General features: G+C 42.2%; 1 protein-coding gene across 7 annotated transcripts in view; it reads right to left on the bottom strand.

Annotated features, from left to right (window-relative positions):
* The window catches only part of TRAPPC10 (trafficking protein particle complex 10), a 60718-nt gene that overhangs the window by 17729 nt on the left and 22429 nt on the right, over nucleotides 1–20560 (bottom strand). For 5 of the 7 annotated variants that reach the window (XM_023763568.1, XM_023763569.1, XM_023763571.1 and 2 more), the window contains 10 exons: nucleotides 15278–15424; nucleotides 14319–14433; nucleotides 13173–13249; nucleotides 12067–12158; nucleotides 9686–9826; nucleotides 9024–9136; nucleotides 5945–6459; nucleotides 5045–5186; nucleotides 3156–3314; nucleotides 2213–2448 (listed from right to left, as the gene is read on the bottom strand). In XM_023763568.1, coding sequence (XP_023619336.1) covers nucleotides 2213–2448; nucleotides 3156–3314; nucleotides 5045–5186; nucleotides 5945–6459; nucleotides 9024–9136; nucleotides 9686–9826; nucleotides 12067–12158; nucleotides 13173–13249; nucleotides 14319–14433; nucleotides 15278–15424 — 1737 coding nt within the window. Of the gene's footprint in view, nucleotides 1–2212; nucleotides 2449–3155; nucleotides 3315–5044; nucleotides 5187–5944; nucleotides 6460–9023; nucleotides 9137–9685; nucleotides 9827–12066; nucleotides 12159–13172; nucleotides 13250–14318; nucleotides 14436–15277; nucleotides 15425–20560 lie in introns of those variants that run through there. The other 2 variants (XM_023763574.1, XM_023763570.1) reach the window with 2 other exon arrangements.

Genomic DNA, 20560 nt, shown 5'->3' with positions numbered 1-20560 from the left:
TGTGTACCACACCAACTGGTGTGCGGATTTGAACCCACCTTGCATCCCTGGAATAAATCCCTCTTGATCATACAGGGATTTATGATCCCATATGGTTGTTGCATCTGGTTTGTTAACATTTTGTTAAGGAGTTTTGCACCTATCTTCATCAGGAATGTTAAGCTGTAATTTTCTTTTCTATGGCATCTTTTCTGGTTTTGGTATCTATCAGGGACTCGTAAAATAAGTTTGCAAGTGTTCCTTCCTCTTGTACTTTTTGAAAGAGTTTGAGCAAGACTGGCATTAATTCTTCTTTGAATGTTTAGTAGAATTTACTAGTAAAGCCATCTTGTCCTCAACTTTTGTTGGGAGGTTTTTCATCACTCATTCAATTCCTCACTAGTAATGAATCTGTTTAGATTTTCTATTTCATATGATTCAGTCCTGAAAGGTTGTATATTTCTAAAAATTTATGCATTTCTTCTAGGTTATCCAATTTGTTGAAATATAATTGTTCACCATAAACCTTTTTGTATTTCTACAAATTTATCCATTTCTTCTAGGTTGTCCAATTCATTGGCATATAATTGTTCACCGTAGAATCCTTTGTATTTCCATGGTATTTGTTTCTATCCCTCCACTCTTTTTCTTTTGGTGAATCCAGCTAACGGTTTGTCAATTTTATCTTTTCAAAGAAGAACTCTTAATTTTAGTGATTTCTGCTATTGTCTTTTCAGTCTCTCTGATTTATTTTTACTCTAATTTTTATTTCCTTCCTTATACTAACTCTGGGCTTTGTCTGTTCTTTATCTAGTTCCTTCAGGTACAAAGATGGATTGTTTGAGACTTTCTTGCTTCCTGAGATAGGCAATTATCACTCTGAACTTCCCTCTTAGAACTGCTTATGCTGCAGCCCATAAATCTTGGTATGTTACATTTCCATTTTCATTTGTCTCAAGGTATTTTTTTGGTTTCTTCTTTGACACCTTGGCTGTTCAGTAGCAAGTTGTTTAATCTCCACATATTTGTGAATTTTCCAGTTTTCTTCATGTAATTTCTAGTTTCATACCATTGTAGTTAAAGAAGATGCCTGATATGATTTCAATTCTCTTAAATGTATTAAGACTTGTGATCTGACATGATCTACCTTGTAAATGTCCCACATGCACTGGAGAAGAACATGTATTCTTTTGCATTTGGATGGAATGTTCTGCATACGCGTTAAATTGATTTGCTCTAGCATGTCTAAGAGCAACATTTCCTTACTGATTTTCTATTTAGATGGTCAATCTATTAATGTAAGTGGGGTAGTAAGTCCCCTACTATTATTGTATTGCTATCTATTTCTCCCTTTAGGTCTGTTAGTATTTGCTTTATATATTTAGGTATTCCTATGTTGGGTATATAAATGCTATATTTTCTCTTTGTATTGATCTATTTTATTATTATGTAATGTCTCTTATTACAATCTTTGTTTTAAAGTCTATTTTGTCTCTTATTACAATCTTTGTTTTAAAGTCTATTTTGTCTAAAATCAGTAGAGCTACTCCAGCTGTCTTTTGATATCTATTTGCATGGAATATCTTTTTTCATCCTTTCACTTTCAGTCTGTGTGTATCCTTACATCTAAAGTGAGTCTGTTACAGGCAGCATACAGATGGGTCTTGACTTTATTCATGCAGCCACAAGAATACACTTCTACACCTGAGCTGGTCAGAAGCCCTCAGAACCAATATCTGTTACAAGACACAGACACACCTGGAATCAACACAATGCTAGCAACACATTGCGTGAGCTGATGGGCTGTGGATCGGGGACCAAAGTCATGGATCGCTCAAATTACTGTCAATAAGTACCAGCACCAAAGCAGAGTTTTTTCCTTGCTAAGTTTGATGTGACACCTCAGTGGACAGAAACAAGCACACCAAGGCACAGAACTCCCTCTAGCCTAATCACTAGGACACACAGACTACGGGCCCAAGGTTGCCTCCCTTAAGCAAACACTATCTTTCACAATAAACTGTCCTTCCCTCTTGAGCTGGGATAGGAAAGTTAGAGCTGTCTGTCTTTGTCTTTCCAAGATGTACCCATTATCAAAGGAGGGGTGATTCACAGATATTAGTGCTAAACCCAACAAGAGTGTGCGGCATCAGGAACCGGAAATCTGCCACTTCAACCGAAGTCATCTCTTATGCACTGGCTTTCAGAACCAGCAGGACATGACCCTCCTTACTTTGTGGTCCGTGGTAGCCATGCAGTGGTCGGCTTTCTGTGTGTCCTTAGGCTTCCTCTGGGCCTCTGTCATCCCCAGCATGGTGCTCTCCCCCTCCCCTCCAGCTGCTGGAGCTGAAGGTAAAGACAGAACTTCCAGTTCAAATTCGATCATGTGGTATGCAGGCGCTGCAGGCAGACTGATGCTTGTGACCTTGTCAGACGACTGAACTCGGAGTGATGCGTCAGAAGCCTTTTCTAGGAAAGATAGAAAAAGTCACTTCAAACACATTCCTTCTGTTTCCTTGTTCCTTTTTCTTCTAGCAGGTGATGGGCCCAGCAGTGAAGTTCCAGCCCAACTCCTGCTGCTCCTATACACATAAAAGCACAGAAAGAACTAAGGTGGGACTGAAGAGGCAGGAAAATCAGGAACAAAGCCCCCTAAGACAGAGTCACACTGCATGAAAGCCAGCTGGTCCCAGGCCAGAGAGCTGTCATTGTGCTCAGTCTGAATACAGAAGAGCATTGTGTGTGTCCCTGCACAACGTGCTCCCTCCCAGAAAGGGAGCAGCGTCCTTCCCTCCATAACTCACAGCTGAGGACCGGGGGGACAGACTGTCCACTGCCTAAAAAGGCTGATTTACTTTTGCTTTTTGGTGAGGAAAGCGGGGAGGGTTGTAGGTATCAAGCACGGGCCCATGCTGCATCCGAAGTCCTAGCAGGGTCAGCACCACCTGGCAGTGAGCACATGCACGGCTCTGTTTATCCTTCCCATATGTAACGCAGCTCTGTTTATCCTTCCCATTACCCACCCACAGGCAGGCAGGATACTGCCAGGAGAGAGTTGTAGACAGAAGCAGGCCTCAGGTGCTAACTGAGGATGAAAGGGATGAGAGCTCTTACATCCTCATGATGCACGGCAAACAATGCTGAGACTCCACCTTTGCTAGGGGACCACTCCTTACCTCTCGTGTTAGAATAGATCACGGCTTTGTTCTCTGCGTGACACAGGATGAGCATGGCTTCCACATTGCTGAGTTGGAGGCTGTCCCCGTTTTTCACTGTATAATGGCCAGTAGTGACAGTGAACTTGACCTTCTGAGGAATACCAGCTAAAAGGCTATCTAAAGGGAAAAAGACTGCACTTAGCATCACTCTCAACCAAAAATAGCAATGGAGGAACTAGTATGAGGCTAAAATACAGTTTAAAAAAAAATAAAAACAAAACAACAAAAAAGCACTGTTTTTTTCTACTAGAAAAGATTTGTTCACTTCAGATACTCCTCAAATTCACTGTTTCCATCCCTCCACTCTCACTTTAATCTCAATTACACGGACTGCAGGGTTTCGGGGTCCTTGCCGAGACTAAGAGAAGCTTTGAGCCTGAGGTATCTCATCACCACGTTGGCTAAGAGTTAGGGATCACAGTGGCAACCATGTCTATGAGGGGCTCAAATTTTATCTGCCAATAAGTTAGTAAGAGACACTCAGATAATGACACTGAAGAACAGATTCATGAGACTTGGTCTGTTAGCTCAGTTGGTTAGAGCATTGTCCCGATAGCCAAGGTTGAGGGTTTGATTTCTGGTCAGGGCACATACAAGAATCAACCAATGAAAGCTTAATAAGTGGAACAATAAACTGATGTTTCTCTCTCTCTCAAATCAATAATTTATTTATTTATTTATTTATTTATTTATTTTAGAACAGACTGATGAAATTGCATGTGCTGTTGCTATTCAGAATTTTCTTTGGATGTTTCAGATTAGGCCTTCAAGCTCTTTGGCTTAAAAACAACTCAGTTAAAGACATGGCTATTAGTTTCTTTTAACATGAAAATGAGCTAACGTTTCTGAGAATCCCACTCCAGGGAAGTGGAAGGAAGAAGGCAAGAGATAAGAAACACGGAAGAGAAAGAAACAGACAAGACAGAGGGTGGGAAGGCAGGGGCGCGAGGAGGGAGGGGCTGCAGCATGGAGGCGTGAGCACAGCTGGCTGGTCTCACCGGCACATTCCAGGCTCTGTCAGCAACAAAGCTTAGCCTTTTTCACAAAAGGTTCTCTGACTGTAGAATCATTTGAGAGACTGCTGTGTTCAGCATCTGAGGCCTTTCCTGATGGCCATGGGAGAAGTTTAAAAACACAAAAATAGAAAGTATGGGGAGATTCAATAGAAAAAAATGCTTTCTTTGATTTTTTTTTCAAATGGAAGAAATAAGCCAATAAATACATTGTTCCAGCCTAAACAACTAAGACATTCTGTTTCACTGTTTTAACTGATGTGTGGTTTTAAATCATTTGTTTATACCAATTCTTTCTATTTATAGAACTTAAGATCAACCAAAGGACTTACATGCAAGCATACAGGTCTAACCAATGGACACAGACAACAGGGGGGTGAGGGCATGAGTGGGGGAGATGGGGGTTAATGTGGGGATAAGGACACATATGTAATAACTTAATAAAAAATTTTTTAAAAAAGAACTTAACAAAGAGGACAACAGCTTTGAATTTCTCAAATACTATGCTAGGAGATGAAGAAATTATATTTACTTATTAAGTTCTCTGTAGTTGACATTAACTGATAGCTCATTTTTCTCTCATTTTTTTGTCTGGATTTACCATGTTTATTAAACATGAAAGTTAGCATTTACAGAACGCAAATATTCGATGAACAGAAAAACCACTGCCAGGCAAGATTTCTTTGATGCTACCCCAAACGTCTCTTACAGAGGAATCCAGCTACACTGTGCAGGAAGTCCACTGGTGTAGAAAGCCCTGCTTTCAGACTCTTCCAAAAAGGAGTGAAGTGCAAACCAGAACCCCACAATCCCAGCTTTGTGCAGCCCACTTACCGGCCAGAGGCTCCACGTGCAGCTGCGGCTCCTGGGAGTACACATCGTACTGCGCCAGCGGGTAGAGGTGCGGAAGTACGAAGCACACCGGGCCCGCCGAGGCGCACAGCTGCCGCAGCGTGTACGTTCCAGGCTCCTTGGCCTAGGGTCAAATCAAGCATTTGGAAAGTCGGCACCCACTCTCGCAATTGTGAGCACCCGAAGAGCAGGAGGTACCATTATCCCTGAATTGATCGTTGTTCTTACCCTCTTTATCCTACTGCTCTGTGCTCCCATGTCTACAGGCAGGCTGTGCAAAGGGCCCTAAAAACTTCTACTGATGTCTTTCTGAGTAATTGGGGCTTCAACTTGACTTCTAATAATGAATTTTCAATTTAATAAACTTTATCTGTGGCATTTTCTCTGAATGCATGAGATATAAAACCTGCTCTCAGACTAGACTAAAACACATGTGACAAATAGCTGTCCTTCCCAGAGGCCACATCCCTGATTAGCAGGGGTTATAGGACACACTACATTGCAGAAAGACTGTCAGAGTGCATCAGAAGCAACTGCTTTGACAGCCATGAGTCGCAAAAGGAAAATAAACTTTAACATCAAGGATGCTACCTTCTTTGAAATCTCATTTTAACAAATGATGGTATATTTTAAAACAAAGGCAAAAAATCTCAGTCCAGTGAGAACATAACTATGTTAAGACCTTCATTCAAAAGTTATCAATTGCCTTAAAACTGTATAAGTATAAAAATTATTTTAACTGTCAGTCTATTTTTAAGGAAAAACATTACCAAGGTTAAAAGAACAGAGGCCTCCACTTGACTCCCACCATACTTCAGATGCTTGCAGGCCAGCGCCCCCTGCTGACCACCTTTGAAGTCACCTCCCCAACACAACACACACCTGTGTCCTGAAGGTTATGGTATTGGCCCCTGGTTCCAGAGTCACACCGCAGCACTTCAGCACAGGGGCCCCGTCATCCAGAGCCACCCCTGAGGGCGTGTCCAGAGCAGTGCTGCTTTCCTGCCGTCTCAGGAGCATGTGAACGTTTTTGCATATAATCCCTGTGGTGTTCAAGGAGTTATCGGAAGGGCTCCTCTCAAACATCTCATACAACTCCAGAGCCGGCAAACTGTTTTGGGACGCGGGGAAAGGTGAGGTCTCCATTGGAAAGTTAATAATCCCATTGGACGTCTTGTGCTTGGTAAGCCACTCAGCAGTCTTCCGATAACTGTTTTTCTCGATGCTGAAGTGGACGCTGATGGCAATCTGGTCCATGTGGACAGGGACGGGCATCTGACTGCATACAGTTATCTCCACGGATAAAACACCACCCACGTGTACCACGGCATTGGAGGGAGTAAAACGGAGATCTCTCAGGTGTGCAAAGGAATGCATAGGGAGTACGACTTTGTGACCTGCAAATACATAGCACCATATTTTTCTTCCCAAGTCACACTTCTAGAAGATGCAGAGGCAGCAGGACCTTGGTTACCATTGGGCCAACTGGAGTATGCTCAACATGAGAAGCAAGAAGTAATGAAGTTCAAATGAGACAGTTTAAAACTACCCAACCTCATACCATCTTCACACACCAAGAATTACTTTGTCAAAAGCAGAACATAATCAAATGCCTAGATAACGCCTGGAAATCATAAAACCTGAAGAAATAATGGTTTCTAAGTTCTGTTTTGATAAACCAAAGAGAAATACAGGTCAACTCTTCAATTTCAAAGCATTTTGAATGGGAGAGGGAGGGAAAGAGGGAGGAGGAGTAAGAGGGGGAGGGGGAGGGGAAGGGGGAAGGGAGAGGGAAACATCGATGTGCGAAACATTGATCAGCTGCTTCCTTCACGTCCCCTACTGGGGATCAAGCCCGAAACCTGGGCGTGTGCCCTGACCAGGAATCGAAGCAGCTCCCTTTTGGTGCATGAGATGACGCTCAACCAACTGATCCACACTGGCCAGGGCCAAAACAACATTTTTAAATAGTCCAATTCCTACAGCTGTTTCAAGGAATTCCACCACTTTCCACCTCCATAACAAAATTCCCAAATGAAGATGTCCACCCACCCCTGCATATCGGGAAGCAAACCCAGATGCTTGCCGGCCTATGACGTCAGTCCATTGAGCAAGGAGCCCTGCCTCCTGAACTGCAGGGGCCAGTGCAGCCCACCCCACAGTCACTAACCAAGAGGAACCCACTGCTTTCTCTGACCTCCTTTCTACAAGCACCTGGTTAGTCTAGAAAATCCACAGGGCTGCCAGACTGAGCAGTGGTATTTATTAAACACTAATCAACAAAAGAACTTGCTGATGGGGATGCTATAAAATCACACACAAAAAGCGGATGATCAGGGAATAGCCTATTCACACAGAGATACCAAAGAACGTTGGCAGGAAAGACATAACTGCATAGTCTCACATATATGTCACACACAGCAGACGTGGCACAAGGCTCTACCAACAGCTAGTTTGGGCCCATTAAAGAACCTAAACAAACCAACTAATCAAGGCCATGCTGCTTCTGAGAAACCCATCCGAACAGCTCAATGTGAGTGAAACACATCAGCAGTCAATGACCATATTGACCTGGAGCCAAATGGCATCTGGTCTCAGATTCCAGCCTCCAGAGCTGTGAGACAATAAACATCTGCTGCTCACACATCCAGTCCATGGCATTTTGTGATGGCCACCACAGCTGACCAAGACAGTACTATTTTAGCCCTGGCCATTTGGCTCAGTGGTTGGAGTGTCGGCCCATGGACCAAAGAGTCGTGGGTTCGAGTCCCAGTTAAGGGCATGTGCCTCAGTTGCAGATTCGATCCACGGCCCTGGTCAGTGCGAAAAGCAACCAGTTGATGTGTCTCTCTCGCATCAATGTTTCTCTCTCTCTCCCCCCTCCCTCCCTTTCACTCTCTCTAAAAATAAATGGGAAAAATATCCTTGGGTGAAGATTAGAAAAAAAAACAAAAAAAAGTACTATTTTAAGTAAGTACTCTTCTTGATAAACAAAACCCCAGGAGCTAAGTGTTATAATAAATTTACCACACAGCCTTAGCTAGAAAATATATTTGCCAAAAGTTTTAGCTTGAATCTTAGCCTTTCGGAACAACCTTCCTGTTGGACACACCTATGAGGAAACACTGAACAAATTCCAGAAGGTGGGACAATCCATGAAACAACTGGCTAAATGTCTAAAAGTCAGTGTCTTACATACAACCGATGAAGGAATACACACAATGTGGGCCATCCATACAATGGAATATTATTAGTCATAAAAAAGAATGAAATACTGATACATTACAACATGGATGAATCTTGAAAACATTATACTGAATGAAAGAAGCCAGTCACAAAAAACCACATGGTATATGATTCCATTCACATGAAATATCCAGAATAGTATCTAGAGACAGAAAGTGGATTGTGGTGATGTGCACATATCTATGAATATACTAAAAGGTGTTGAACTGTACACTGCAAAACAGTGAATTTTATGGTATGTAAATTCTATCTCAAAACAGCTGTGACATTAAAAAATTTTGATCAGTGTCTTGAAAAAAAAAAAAAAAGAAGGGAAAAACTTTTAAGTTAAAAGAGAATTCAGATACAACAATCAAATGATTAGACTCCATTAAAAATAATGTGTAAAAACAATGAGGAGATTTGAACTTGAGCCACTGAGTACCAGGAAGTTAGAACCCTGTCAATTTGGGCATGGTTAGGGGGCTGCCCTTGTTCTCCAAGACGCATGCTACAGTGTTTCAGGGTGAAGTGTTATACTTGGTCTGAGGCTGCTTTAAAGTTCAGCAAAAAGAAAAAAGTAAAAAGAAATATATAGATACATGTTTGCTACACAGCAAAGTGTTAGTAGTTGTTGAATCTAGGTGGTTAGTATACATTATACATTGTGTACTCTTTTTACTTTTCTGTAACATTGAAAATGTTCACAATAAAAAGCTTTAACCATTAGTCTTACCTGGGCTGTCTGTCTGTTCACTGGCAAAGTTGAGTATCTCTTGACAGAAGTATTTTCGTTCCTCTTCAGTTAAGTGATGATCGCTGGCTAAAAGGCTGCTGGTCTGAAGGTAGCTGGAGTGGAGAGTCAAAGGGCCAGCACAGAGGACCTTATACCAAGGGGTGCTGCATGCAAACAGCTTCTCCAGGCCCCAGAGCTTTCAAAGTGTAGTTTAACAGGTATTTCCCCGCCTCTCCTTTTTTTTAATTATTAGGAATTCAGCCCAGCTCAGTGGTTGAGCACGGACTCAAGAACCAAAAGGTCACAGGTTCAATTCCCAGTCAGGGCACATACCCGGGTTGCTGGCTCAATTCCCAGTAGGGGGTGTGCAAGAGGCAGTCAATCGATGATGTTTCTCAACAAAGTTTCTATCGTTCTATGCCTCTCCCTTCCTCTCTCTCTAAAAATCAATAAAAACGTTTTTGTTTTTTAAAGTATTAGGAACTCAGAGATCAAATGTGAGGACTAGGCATTTAACTTATATTTAACATGGTACCCATGTACAGGTTGGCTTTTTCTCTCCTAATTATTAGATGCTTATTAAACACTCAATTGTAGACATTGTTGCTGTTTAAACAAAAACAATTTTCCTATTTCATGAAAATGCTACACTTAAAGGATACTTCTCAATCTGTCCAAGGTGTTTTTGACATTCGGCCAGCTGCTTCCTTGTGTGTGTGATAGGCAGTGCCCAGCCCTCAGCCAGGTAATTCTTCAGTGCTCCTTGAAGATAGGTTTCTGCCTTCTGTGGAGACTTTTTCTTCCTTGCAAATCAACAAATAGAAGCTTTCATTATGGTTCATGATAATCAACTAACTTAGACATGATTTTCATGACCTGCTCTCCGCCCTTTCCAGCCCTCCACAATGACCTTCGTACCATCTTAGACAGTCCTTCTCTGAGACACGCCCTGGTCTGAGAAAGAGCACCAGATCAGGAATCCATCACTGGGCCTGAAAATGGGCTCATGGCGATGATGATCCCACACCACTTGCCCAGCATCATACACTAGTCGAAGAACTTTAATAGTCGAATCTCAGGAGAAGAAAGTGAGGGCACTGTTCACTACCTCAAGCTGACATATAAGAATACCAAGGCTAAGAGAAGGTGAAGGTACACAGCTAGTTAGGGAGGAATCTACGAAATCAGGGCTTCATGCCACCTACCTACTGAAGATAGGAAATAAGGAAGCAGTCTATATGGCCCAACCAAGAGGGGAGCCTGGGCAAATAGCACTGAGCAGGTTTCCAAGATTTACAAAGAATTATGAAGAATTTAATAGCAACACTTATCACCCAAGAGAGGATCTTCCGAATTTAAACCTTCATGATGTTCCGAATAAACCAAAGTTGAAAGCATAATTAGCAAGAGCTTGCCAAAGCCTCCATGACAACATGGGTCCCCTGGCCCTCACCAAAGGGCTGGGACCACCGAACTCACGGGATAAAGGCTAAGGCTAAACAGGCATCCTTGGAAGACACCCCGTTTTTACTGCCCTACTCTTGAAGCAATGACATTTCTCAAATTCTCAAATAAAATAAAATGTAAACCTATCAAATTATGTGTTAGTTTTTCTACACTTTTATGGTCCTCTCCCATTCCACCCCTTTTTAAAGAGATCCAAACCTTCAATACTTCTTCAGTTACTATCTCTAGCCAAAGATTCTTACATTCTAGAGTTGGAAGTCTTCAACCCCCAGAGATGGAGGCCCCGCCACCTAGTTAGTATGTGGCCAAGGTGAAACCAGGACCTAACTGTCTGATTAACCACTGTAGCACCTGGCCTCAGAGCAGACTAATGTCCAGGTGGGCACCACTCACAGCATCTGCAGACACGGCTCCTTTGCTCCACTAATTACTTACTCCTGAAATACACTAGATCAGTGGTTCTCAACCTTCTGGCCCTTTAAATACAGTTCCTCATGTTGTGACCCAACCATAAAATTATTTTCGTTGCTACTTCATAATTGTAATGTTGCTACTGTTATGAATCGTAATGTAAATATCTAATATGCAGGATGGTCTTAGGCGACCCCTGTGAAAGGGTCATTCGACCGCCAAAGGGGTCGCGACCCACAGGTTGAGAACCGCTGCACTAGATGGAGGCTCTAGAGAGCCAATCCAGCCTGACTGTTGCTAAGCAGTGACTGGCTAGCTGCTCTAAGCAAAGCTGGAAAACTTAATGTCACTTAGAAGATCTATGAACCCCTTTTGCAGCCGCTTCAACCAGTTGAAATAAATTATTCTTCCGTGTTTCACCTAATGAAAGTACTACAGATTTCAAGATGTCATTTCAAACACACATTTCTTTTGAGAAAACTTAAATATCTTTTCCCTTATAATGCATATTTCTTTCCAATGCTTTCAAATAGCAATGACACTGCCAGCCGGGATTTCTCCTTTGTGGCAGGCCAGTTTTATCAAACACATGAGAAATATGCTGTCTTGAGTTTTTCTGTGAAATCTGAGTCTAAAGCTGGAGCAAGACTGGGAATACTCCTTGCATCACTCAGTCATGGTCATCCTCTCTCCCAACATAATACATGCAGTTACTTTACATCACTGGCCTCCAGGATTTCAAACTCCTAGGAGGCATTGACATAAACTAGAGAAAATGCTATAGAACAAAATATTTAGGAATCTACACTTCAACTTAGTAAACACTGGATGTAGAATCTTAAATATTTCCTCATAATTCTTTAACTAAATAAATGTAATTATAATACTATATCTTACATATAATACTTACATATGTACAATGTTATATATACTATATAAGATCATTATGTTAATTAAATAAAAGGAATGCAAAGATCAGTATCAGCTATTAAGAATAACAAGCTGAAAATCTCTCCATTTGGTTTTCAGAAGAAATTGAAAAAAGTGATGACGATTCTAATCTTACATTCTATAAATATATGTACACTTCACATTAACTCCATACATAACAAATCTTTTCTTACTACAGGTGTGAAATATCTGAAATTCAAAGAAAATCAATTACATGTAAAATTCTGCCAGATCCTTTCCAACAAACTTAGCAGATCGAATCCTCCCAATACTTGTATACATTTCAATGGTAGCATGGGACAGATCCTGTGGGAAAATAAAACACCACATAATGTTGTACTTTAATTTTAATGCTAGACACATCCCACATTTATTTACCCAAAGCTGAAGCAAAAGAGTTATTAAATAACACATTATTTTTTACTTTGCATCTACTTTTGTATTGAGTTTTTATATAATGTGATTTATTTATTATTCTTTAAAATATATTTTTATTGATTTCAGAGAGGAAGAGATAGAAACATCAATGAGAATCATTGATTGGCTGCCTCTTACATGCCCCCTACTGGGGATGGAGCTGGCAACTCAGGCATGTGCCCTTGATTGGAATTGAACCTGGACCCTTCAGTCCGCTGGCCGACTTGCTCTATCCACTGAGCTAAACCGGCTAGGGCATATAATGTGATTTATACAAGATCATTAACTTGTACATAAAATTAAGCAGTATAATAAAAGAAATACAAACTCAGCAGGCATATAATATTTAGCTTGTCAAAGTACTTTCTGTATATGGGTAACATTTCTAGTGTTTTTTTTTCACTCTTTAGGTAACAGGGACAAACTATTAGAAGCCACCATCTAATACTCGAGTTAACCATGACTCAGGTACGCAGTTGACTCACCCAGCTTCTACCTATACTGCTTTGTAAGGTTCCAAATTTAAATCCTTTAAAAGCAAGCACAATAACTCTGTTTAAGTCCAAATTATTCCTCTGTCCATGGAAAACCATTCACTATCCTCTCTTACAAATTCTATTCTACTGAATTAGCAATGCCATTTTAAACAAACTTATAAATGTCTGAAGATAAGTTTATGCCTAAGTATGGCCCCATGAGTACTAGTAAACATTTAATGAACAACAGCTATTCTAGGTTTTACCCACAACTCCCTATGGCACCAAAGAAACTGAAAAGGCCAACAAGAAAGGGGTCCCAAATTCCAGCTCATTCCCAATTCACAAGGTCACAGAGCAGCAAAAAGTCTTCTAGAGCTGGGTTTTCTGTCACAGGTAGACAGGGAACAACATATAAAATACTTACTAAGTAGTGTTTTTCAAAAGCTTCTACTGATGACAATGCTTCTTTGAGTTTCTTATAAGGACTCTGAGCTGTGTTGGCTTAAACAAAAAAGAAATAAAAGTCCTTATTCATCTTCACCATTTCAGGACACATGAGTTTACAGGGCCGAGCGCCTGCCGCAGGCAGATGACTTCATCTGACACTTGTAGAGACTACAAACATAGCCGTGCAGGCTGAAACTACATAATTACCTATATTCTTGTCCAATTAATAAATGCATGAAATAGTCTAAACCCTTCATATAATTTTTTTAAAAAGCTTTGAGATTAGAATTTTTTTTTAAATATTTTATTGATTTTTTACAGAGAGGAAGGGAGAGGGATAGAGAGTCAGAAACATCGATGAAAGAGAAACATTGATCAGCTGCCTCCTGCACACTCCCCATTGGGGACGTGCCTGCAACCAAGGTACACGACCTTGACCGGAATCGAACCCGGGACCCTTGAGTCCACAGGCCGACGCTCTATCCATTGAGCCAAACCGGTCAGGGCTAGAATTTTTTAAAGTATATATTACAAATCCTCCAATGAATTACATATTGCCAAATGACCTGAGGTGGTCTCTGGGTGAGACAGAGCAATATTATACATTTTCCCTTGTAAATGTATTCAATTTAGTAGTCCTTTCAGTTCTTGGATAACAGGGACAAACTATTAGGAGTCTGTCCCTGTTATGCTAAATCATATTCATCACTATACTTGTACCCACAGGAACTAGTAACGCTCCCTTCCAAGTGTTTTTATTACCTAGGAGTAATTTACTGAGGAAAATCATTTGTGTGGTCGTACTGTTAGAACACTAGATTATTTAGTAATTCACAGGGAAATTGGTGCATTTAAATGTCACATGGGTTGTAAAGTCATAATCAGCTCATGTAAGCCTGTGAGAAGCTCAGACACAGTTTTGAGAAATCTTCCAACAATTTCTTAAACAAGTTCTAACATTTCTTTATGTTACTAAAAGGTAAAATATCTGGTCAGCTATTAATGAGTACAATTTCCTAAATGGTAATTATATTGTTAGAACTTGAGTTACATGTGCCAACTTACAACCTACATTTTATTACTTTCCACTGCACTACGTGCACAAGTGCATCTCAGAAAGTACCTGTTTCAGGTCGCTCCGCTCCCAAACCTGCCAAAAGATCAACTGTCCTATTGAGGTCTTCTGAGTTAGGTCCTTTTTCTGACACAAGTCCACACAGGTAGCCCAAAGATTTTAGCTGTTGAGATAAACCCACAATTTCACTTAATTTGCCATAAGAGTCAGCAGAGAACTTACACATTTAAATATAAAAATTAAAATCCAACTAAATTTTAGAAAAAAATTTAGCTTTCCATCTAAATAATTCTTATCTGGATATAAAGATATACTTATTGGGATCATTCACATTCCTACCTTCAACACAGTAATTCTCAGAGTGACTCTGAAGTTGGTAATTCTCAGCTTACGCCATGCACCTGCTTACGCTCTCCCAAGTTTTCAAGGCCTCCCGCTCAAACTGCATCCCTGTGACCCCACTCCAGCAGGCCCTCGTGCTGCACACACGGGACCACGCTGCATTTCTCACGTTTCACACTTCATCCTTCTTTGTAGACCCCGTCCCCCAAAATTGCTGACAGAGAACCACACCTTCAGCACAAGCATAACAAGTGTTTAATCTGTGCTGAATAAAGTGGTACAAGTAGGAACCATTTAATCCAAACACGCCCTAAAGTAACTAGAACCCATATAGTGACTGAGTGAACAACACTTCTCCAAACAGCTTAGTCCAGTGATGGCGAACCTATGACACCTCTGACACGCAAACTCATTTTTTTGGTTGATTTTTCTTTGTTAAATGGCATTTAAATATATAAAATAAATATCAAAAATATGTCTTTGTTTTACTATGGTTGCAAATATCAAAAAATTTCTATATGTGACACGGCACCAGATTTAAGTTAGGGTTTTTCAAAATGCTGACACGCCGAGCTCAAAAGGTTTGCCATCACTGGCTTAGTCCATCCACCTCTGAGAGGCACAGCTCACAGACAATGCCCACGTCTGCATTCAGGGGCAGTTACCTTTTCTGTGGCATAGCTCCATAAACCCACAGTGTGGGCAATGTTCGAGTCTATCTGCGCCCGATCACAGCAGCCTTCTATCCTCTGCAACACCTCCAGACAGCTCAGAAACACCCAGCAGTCCAGTGCGCCAGGCGGGACGGAGACCTGGGGGGTACAAGAGCGGGCACGTGAGGAGAGCACATGAGGAGGGCACTCAGGGAAAGCACGCAAACCCACACGTTCTAGTCTGCCCCTTCAAGCAGCTACCCAGTCTACTGGTGCTGTCACCTGCCAAGCTACAGGAAAGAAAAAGGGGACAATAACAATAATTATATCAGTTCATGTCCAAAGAGAACGAAGTGATCTATGTCCAAATACCTGATTTGGTTCTATATTTCAGATGCTGATGAGTGATTTGGCAGGGATATACCTTTCACTCACAGAGTTTTTAAAGCTTATGAAGAAAAGAATCCTACAAGAAGGCCAACTAGCATCACTCTAAATTTGCAACCTGGTCATATCTGGGTTCGAAGAGCACACATTACAAAGAAAGGAAACTAAGATCTCAGATGACCGCTGGGTCACATTTTAGAAAGATCATATTCAATACTAGAAATCTAAATATTAAGTAAATATTAGATGATACTTAGGAATTACTGTTAATTTTTTTAGGTGATCATGTTTCTAAAAAAGAGCTCCTGTTGATTAGATACACACCAAAATATTTACACACAAACAAGACATGATATCTAGGACTTGCCGAAAAAATAACTCAGGAGAAAGCAGACAGGGACTTAGATGACATAAAAATTGACCACCCGCCCAGCTAGCGTGGCTCAGTGGTTGAACATCAATCCATGAACCAAGAGGTCATGGTTCGATTCCCAGTCAGGGCACATGCCTGGGTTGCTGGCTCAATCCCCAGTAGGTGGCATGCAGGAAGCAGCAATCCATGTTTCTCTCTCGTGGATGTTTCTATCTCTCTACCTCTCTCCTTTCCTCTTTCTAAAATCAATAAAGACATATTAAAAAAAATAAAACTAGACTTAAAAAATTGACCACGTTCTGGTTGGGGACTGTTGTAGCTAGTGATGGGTACCTAGAAGTTCATTATATTATCCTCTCTACTTCTGTATATATTTGAGCTGTTCCATTAAAAAACAAAACAAATGTGATATTATGCAAAAGTATTTACTGCATATGATCAACTCTAAAAGGTACTTTTTTCACGTTTTAGCATCTCTGAAATTGGAAAGTGTCTCACAATCAATGGCATCTTGACACTCACAGTTGGCAGTGCTGTTTTCTTGGCGGCGCTAACATTATGGGTATCTCACAATTGGCACCCCAGTTCTAGTAAGATGGTCATTGGTACCATTCAAAATGGGAACCTAGCACTGACTGGGTGGCTCAATTGGTTGGATCATCATCTCATACACCAAAAGATTGCGGGTTCAATTCCCAGTCAGGGAATATACCTAGGTTGTGGGTTTGATCCCCGGTTGGGGCATGTATGGGAGACAACCAACCAATGTTTCTCTCTCTCCCCCCCTTCCTGTCTCTCAAAAGTCAATGAAAAAAACATATCCTCGGGTGAGCATTAAAAAAAGGGAACCTAGGAAGTAATTATCTGTCAGCTGAGGAGGGAAGGGCTGCACAATGCTGATGAAACTGACTTATGTAAGGACTCCTTCAGCATACCCTGAGCACAAATAAAAGACAGAACAAGAGAGGACCATTAAACGTTCCTATCAAAACTAATTTGCTTAGTCTCTAAAACATGAGATAAACGACTTAGAGCCTTTGAAAAGAAAAATCAGCACAGAAAAAAATCACGTGATCAGAAGGTACATTCATAAAGTGGTACAACTTTCTCGCCCAGACAACGGACCACACCCAAGGGATGCACAGAAGAGCCGTTGCAGGACGCAGCTCTGGGACAGAGCACGCTCCTCCCTTCCCAGTCAAACCAGGGCGGGCTCCGAGTGGGCTGGCCTCACCTCACAGGGCCTCCTGGTTCTAAGCTGTCAGGCAATCTGGGCACTTTCCCTTCACAAGACACCACCACACAGGTACCAATCCTGTGGGCACAGTTCCTCAGGCAACACAGGCTGTTTGCCAGGGAGGATGAAGGACAGGGACCCTGTAGGGCTCTACACAGCGCTTTAAGCGTCTTGTGACTTAGAGGGGTCTGAGGAAACCCAGGAGCCACAGCAGGGAGCTCAGAGAGGTGAACACCCGTACCAGCAGCCAGGGGCAGGCCAGCCAGTCTCCGGCACCAGACTGCACCCACCCCTATGTGGCACATGTGTGTGTGCGGAGAAAGAATAGAGTCACACGCTGTGGTGGGAACAGTAGGCCACTTTGTGAAAAGGTTACAGCATAGCTTTTTTTGGCTTATTTATTTTCTGCAAAGAGCAAGTACCACTTATAAATCTGAAGAATAGTGTGTACAAAATAACACCGTCAGTTAGCAGCAGCTTTTCTAATGGCCGAAGCTGAAGCCTCAACTTCCAACCTGGAGGAAGTCAAACCCAGCAGACGGACAGCACACTGACACAAACACGACGCCTTGAGGTACTCTGTCCTCCTGTCCAGACGCAGCACTGGTTTTACTAACTGGAACCTGAAGCCTCCAGCCAGTCCTGCCAGGTGGGAAGTCCCACACACCCGTGCTCCTGCACGCTGCGCACTGCTGGCTCCTGCACCAAGGCTGCTCAGGAACTGCAGAACGCTCATTGGCCCTATTTCCAGAGACTTCACAGCCTTCTACATTTCCTATGATACACAGTTTAAATTTAAGTTTTCACTGAAAGACATCGGAACATAATTGGTAAGCCACATGGCATCTTACGACACCTGTGATCTGCTGCTTCTCAGTGCCATCTACCTCTTACATTGCCACTCATTTGCGTGCGTCCATCTGGGCTCCCAACCAGACCCCAACTAAACATCCCAAAGTGACCAATGAGCCAGTTTCTTCTCCATACATTTCAATGGCCGGGCAGGGCTGGGCTCACGGCAGCAGGAACTTCAGTCATGGGTCACCTAAGACTTTTTGGAAAGTTTAGTGAAACCTACTTATTTAAAATATGATTGTAGTAATACCTTTCCTATTACTTAAAAAAAGTTACAAAATACATACAGCAAGGTATGTAAAGGGCACAAATCCCAAGTTTAGAGCTCAAGGACACATCTGTCACTACCACTCAAATCAAGAAACAGACCATTTCCATTATCCTGGAAGGTTCCCTCCAGCCCCCTTTCCCAGTCGATACCCACTCCCCTATTCAGACTCTGTCACCAGTAATGCCTTCTGCCTGACTGTTGAACTTCACATAAACCGAGTCACACAGCATGAGCTCTTCTGCACGTGGCATCTTTCGCTCAATATAGTGTCAGCACAGCTCAGCTTTTCAGGGCCTATCGGCAGCAGGTGGTGCTTTACTACGGGGTGTCAGGCCTTTCTCCATTGCCAGTTTCTTCGTCCAACCCCCTGATGACAGGCATTTCGGTTGTTTTGAGGGTTTGGCTCCTACAGATAAGACTATTTGCAATGCTTTCCTCACTCTGGAGGAGGGAGCCTTCTCAGACCCAGAAGACCCCTGTCCCAGTGCTCAGCTACTCACAGAGGAGGCAGGCGATCCTGGCATTGGCTCCCTCGTGAAACCTTGTGGTCCACGGAGCCCCTACCTCCTGTAACAGCTGCACACAGCAGTGAGGTGGCCCAGGAGCACAGCCTCACGGTCAGGTTTCCACAGTCTCCCAGTTCAGACACTGTCTACTAATCAAAGGTGACTGATCATAAGCTGTTGCTTAGGAACATAGTTGCACCAACTTTATTCCCAGGAAGTTAACCACAGTCAGAGCCCCTGCTAGGTCACCAGCTGCTCTGCATAGTGCCATCCTGTTTTCTGGTTGGGCCCATTTTTCTTGGGTACCTAGGAATGGGAGTGCCGAGTCACAAGGCAGGCACGTTTAAGCTTTAGCAGACACTGCCAAAGAGTTTTCCAAAGTGCTGTATCAATTTACACACATCCCATCACACTCAAGTTCCAATTTTTCTGTATCCTCACTAAAATTTGGTACTGTAATCTTTTTAAAATGTTACTTTATCCAGTACAGTAGAGTTTGAGAATTTTTTCAAAGTCCCATAAACTGAAAACAGTGGTTGTTCAGCAGCCATGGTAACAAGTAATCACTAGAACAAGCTTAAACCTATTTAAATTACCGCAAGCCCACCTCAGGGAACCAGTCCAGGAGTGGTAGAGGTGTAGGACAGAGAGCGAGGCTCTGTTCCACTCAGGCCCGGGCCCACCCAGCAGGACTCTGGGCTCTGTCGTCTCACTTGGACCGGGGCAGCAGGCTGAGACTCTTGGCAATTCATGTTTCCTAACAAGTAGGCTGCTGAGCACGCTTCCAGACTGGGCCATTTAGATAACCACTTTTGTGAACAACAGAGTTATTAAACTAATTTCTTAATCCGTGTTCTTTAGTTTTCTTAAAATCCAACTCCTCTCTCAACACTGGTATCATCAGTAACCACAAGAGCTGTTTTTCTACTTTCAAAGCCTAAAATTAAAGGTGTTCTTTTTATTCCTTTTCTGTTAAACCTGTATTTTTTATATATACTAGCATATACATATATAACCCAAATACTGAAAAACAGTGTCCTAAGTGAACTCCAACATCCACCTGCCCCATGTGAGCTCCCTGTCTGTCACCATCACCTTCACAAACCCTCACTGGCCAACCAACCCTCATGACAGACTGTTCTTGGTTAATCTTGAACTTTGGAGACAAGGAACCTGTAGGGAGCAGCTACAGGGTTAAGCCTCAGACTGTCGTGTTGGCAAAGCCACAAACAAGTCCCAGCTTAGAGGGCACAGCCCTCTTAGCATAATTAGGCTTGACCTTATGAGGTTCCCTAGATCTTATGTGGGTAGCTAATGGACTACGGGGAGGTGCAGCAAGCGGGAGGTGCAGCAAGCTGCTGCCAAAATAAATGAAACTCACAAGAACATTGAACTATGGTGACCACTACCTTGTTTACCTCTGGCTATAAAATAAAGGCTCAGCTTGCTGTCTGGATCTCTCTCTCTGTGGCCTTAGCCAGGCACAGGAGATCCACCTAGACCAGGGGTGGGCAAACTTTTTGACTCGAGGGCCACAATGGGTTCTTAAACTGGACCGGAGGGCCGGAACAAAAGCATGGATGGAGTGTTTGTGTGAACTAATATAAATTCAAAGTAAACATCATTACATAAAAGGGTACGGTCTTTTTTTTTTTAGTTTTATTCA

Source organism: Myotis lucifugus, unplaced genomic scaffold, assembly GCF_000147115.1.
Source record: "Myotis lucifugus unplaced genomic scaffold, Myoluc2.0 scaffold_291, whole genome shotgun sequence".
Classification (NCBI taxonomy): domain Eukaryota; kingdom Metazoa; phylum Chordata; class Mammalia; order Chiroptera; family Vespertilionidae; genus Myotis; species Myotis lucifugus.
This window is presented reverse-complemented; position numbering and strand designations above follow the sequence as displayed.